Source organism: Sinocyclocheilus rhinocerous, unplaced genomic scaffold, assembly GCF_001515625.1.
Source record: "Sinocyclocheilus rhinocerous isolate Xijiao unplaced genomic scaffold, SAMN03320098_v1.1 scaffold1074, whole genome shotgun sequence".
Taxonomy (NCBI): Eukaryota; Metazoa; Chordata; class Actinopteri; order Cypriniformes; family Cyprinidae; genus Sinocyclocheilus; species Sinocyclocheilus rhinocerous.
The window spans coordinates 302,800-306,864 of record NW_015642525.1 but is presented as its reverse complement, the minus strand read 5'-3'; the positions used below and the strand labels follow the sequence as shown (position 1 = coordinate 306,864).

Genomic DNA, 4,065 nt, shown 5'->3' with positions numbered 1-4,065 from the left:
CTCTAGTCGAGACAGCAAGAACTCACGTTTCCTGGTGCAGCTTTGCTCACAAGAGCCAGAAGATGGATGGCACACCTCTGTACTGCAGTGGATGAAGATCTGACAGGGAAGAAAGAGGCTCAAGTCATAGAATTCACAAGTAGTAAAATTAAAATGTTCAAGTAAAAGGGGGGGGCATACAGTTTCCTGCAGAGGAGCCAGTGAGGCTGGATCTACAAATGTGAACATCTTCACAACAAAGCGCTTGTAGTGGGTTGGGAAATGAAGACCAGACGATCCAGTCACTGGAACCAGTGTGGTCAGGTAACGGTCATCCTGGTAAGTGCATCTGAAGATGAAAGGTTAGAAAGTGTCTCCCAGCAGACTAACTGGATAAAGATTGGCATTACTCACCCATCGATCAGAAGGTCCCACTGGGGGAGACTGAGTGGACTGGGGGTTGATGTCGCCCAGCAGCGTCCCAGCATCAGGACAATGTTGGGGTCAGTCCTCGCCATAATGCGCACCTCAACATACACAGGCTCTCGCAGGACTTTTGTGATGGGATAATCAGCATCACTGTAGTAGGACGTGTAGGCCTCATCCCCTGAGGAACACTGGGGTTTAAACCGAAACTGCTGGAGTTTGAAAGGCTTTAGGATGACAGGACAAGACCTTACCTTCTGCACAGCCTTTGGTGACACATTGGCCATTGGCCAGTCTGAGCTCCACCCTGAGAGGTCCAGGAGCAGCTACTGGTGGAGGTGGAGGAACAGAGTTAACCTCCACAACCAGGGCTTCCACAGAAGTTCCAGAGTACCTACACTGGAAGAGAAACCTGGACAACAGACGGTGAGCTTGTAGCATTTATCAGAGAACAACGTTCACACCAAGTCATAGATCACTTACTCAAAATGACTATCCCTTGTGATGGAACCAAACGGTCCAATCCCCACTTCATACGAGGAGGTCATTCTGTTTTCATACACCACATATCCACGGTCCTCCTGTGAATAGCAACACTGTTGGCATCCAGTCCATCATAATCAATGCAGAATAAAACCAGAAGCAGCTGCTCACCATCACGCTCGTGCCACATGCGGTCACAGGGAACTGGTATATAGCAAAGTAAGGTGTGGACTCCACAGGAGCGCAAGATGGGTCGTTTCTACCCAGTAGACGAACAGAATCCAGACTCAGTCGAGGCAGAGTAACATCTCTAGCCACCACTACCACAAACTGACCATCTCTAATACACTGGACAGTCACTGGAACAAGGTACAAGAGCAGGTTAAGGCTGAGGATCAATTTAACAAACAGAATAATATTAGGTTTTGTCATATTGTTTTATGTTTTTCCTTCTTACTTGCATGTTTTCTGGAGTTTGTGTGCGCCCTCTAGAGGACAAACCATAAGATAAAGCCAGAGGAGTCTAATGAGACAGCGTGGTCTACTGGTGAGGATCAATTTAACAAACAGAATAATATTAAGAACACTTACCTGCCCTCCCATAGTAACACTGCTGTCTTTTAAAGCAGCAGTTGATAGCTTCACACTCAGCACCACTGATCCCAGGTTGTCCACATTGGATCTGCTCATAATCAGCTACAGCACATTTATCAAGGGGCTCTGTCTGCACCACTGGTTTCTGTAGCTGAAACTGCCGGTTTGTTTGTTGTTGAACTGGCTGCTGAAACCACTGGTCAGCTTGCTGAATCATCGGAGCTTGAGGGTTCTGGAGCAGATTACTCCACTTTGGAACAGCATGACAGAACGCACAAACTGCCAAAATCTGAAACAAACACCAACTTCCTGCCATTGTTCAACAGCTAGTCACAAAGTGGGGGTGCTGCCCTTTGGTCTTTTTGTACTCTACAGGTTTCAGCTAATTAAAGATAGTCCCTCCCTCTTCATTAACCCTCACGATTCTCCAGACTTGCATGTGTTGGCGCTTATGCATCTGAGTGGGTGCTTCTCAATGTCCCTCCTCGTTTCCTCGCTCCTCCGTCCTCCATCCTATGACCCGGAAACCGATCGAGCTCAGCCATCTTGTAAGACATCTATTTTTATAGACTTCAGACTTGACTCAGACTCGACCTGAAATGACTCCAGACTTGACTCGACTCCAGGAAAAGGACTCGTGAAAATTTTATAAGCAACTCGAGTCTTTTATCCTTAAATAACTGATATTCAAAAGGCGGACCGCATCCGCACTCCGGCATCCATCCGGACCGCGAGCCGTAACAGAACCATTTTAAGTGAACGGCGCGTCAAAACAGCGCAGCGGATCACATAACAAGCGCTCAGGGTCGTTTATGGTAAATATATTTCAGCGCTATAGCGCCTCCTGCTGGACACTGACTGACAGCAACACAACAAAACACTTCATCACGGGGCCTCAAGACTTCAAATATGACAAAACAGGCATTAAAATCAGCTAAAATAACAAAAAATCAAAGACTTCCTATTTTATTTCACTCTCTCAAAAAGAACCAGGATTCCCATAATCATTAAAAACCTGGGAGCCTCTTTTTAAACACTTTTAGAGCTGGAAAATGCAAACTAATAAAATCTTTAATAAATAAAACATTCATGAATATACTGTTTTATGCCTAGCTCTGAAATTTATATATCCTTACCCAGTAAATCCTATATATATATATATATATATATATTATACACTATTGATGACATATTGTATTTATAAATATTTAAATGTTTTAAAATTATATTAAAATATTTTTAATCCTTATGCAGTAAATCATGAACGACTGGGAAAGTCATGCAAATTCATAGGTTAAAAAGAGCAGAAATTAATAGACTAAAATTAAAAAAAAAAAAAAAAATTTTATTAATCAATTGCCATTACAGGAGATTCCCAGAGGAAAAGTACGAGTTCAAGTATTGTTGTGGAGTCTCAAATTTGAGAAACAGCTTTCAAGGAACAAGGAAACTTTAAAAGTATATAAACAAACTCCATCATTTACTCACCAAACGTTCTTTCTTCAGTGTTTTACTCCATGTAATGAAAGCAGTGAGTGACCAGGAAAGGTCAAACTCCAGAAGAGACCCCAAAAAATCCCTGAAAGGATCCTTTAAAGCACAGAGCATTTTATAACACACTTACCCGTGATAAAACTCACTAGTGCACAGACTCTTGGGTCTTTATTATACTGGTTTTGATCTTATAGTAGTTGCTTTCATTTAGATTCAGCATCACATACAGTATGCACTAAACCTGCAAAATAAAGTGCATTGCTCTGAATACAGTGACATTGTAAAACTAATTTAAAGATGACAAACTCAACCGTCACATAATGTGCATCAATGTCATGCTGCACAAATGCATCAGTAAAAGTGTTGATTTTCATTGCTCTGTTAAGTGTTCTGTATGCTAGCACTCTCCTAAACAATACTAAATACACTTTTGCAAATATATGCAATTAAAACGTCAGGGAAATATTGATGACATGATGATCCTGCACTCAAGGGCACACGCAAACTGTTCCATTTTAAACGCTCTTTATGTTATTTATATTAATATTTACAATGCATAACATAGATAACCGATTATTAATACATAATTCAATTGTGATGCATTCATCAGCAAAGTCCAGAGCAGTGTTTTAGTGTCCCGCTGAGGAATAGTATCTCGTGCCGTCAGTGGAGAATTGCTCTGCACCGAATTCAGCTCAAACTCACCAAACATCTGCAGAGAAACAAAGGCTCAGTTTAGGCTTCACGCTTCATTTACAAGCCCATTATTATTCAGGGTGAACTTCATTAATATTTGCATGACAGATATAACAGATATAAATGAAGCAACTCACACGGATGAGCAACAATTTCTCCTCTTCAGATTCAGTGTTGTTGTTCTGTAAAAATATAGCAGTAATTGCAGTAAACAAATCTGCTGTTACAAAAACTATGGCATTACCATGATAAAGTCATGGTATTCTGATAATACCACAGTATTAAATGATTATAATGCTCATGTGGTGGTATATTCTGTATGTAATATCAACTAAATTCATTATTCATGGTACTCATGAAGTACTCCATGCTGTTTACCAATGTACAAAAACA

At 41.1% G+C, this 4,065-nt stretch overlaps 1 protein-coding gene across 1 annotated transcript; it reads right to left on the bottom strand.

Annotated features, from left to right (window-relative positions):
- On the bottom strand, window positions 1–1,826 carry LOC107756043 (zona pellucida sperm-binding protein 4-like; the record flags this gene model as incomplete). The annotated part of the gene is made up of 7 exons (XM_016573018.1): window positions 1,480–1,826; window positions 1,060–1,247; window positions 889–986; window positions 660–817; window positions 394–586; window positions 181–328; window positions 1–99 (listed from the first exon to the last, which is right to left on the bottom strand). Coding segments are annotated over exons 1-7 (1,203 nt in total), but the record flags the coding sequence as incomplete, so codon positions are not given.
- Window positions 1,827–4,065: the final 2,239 nt, after the last annotated feature.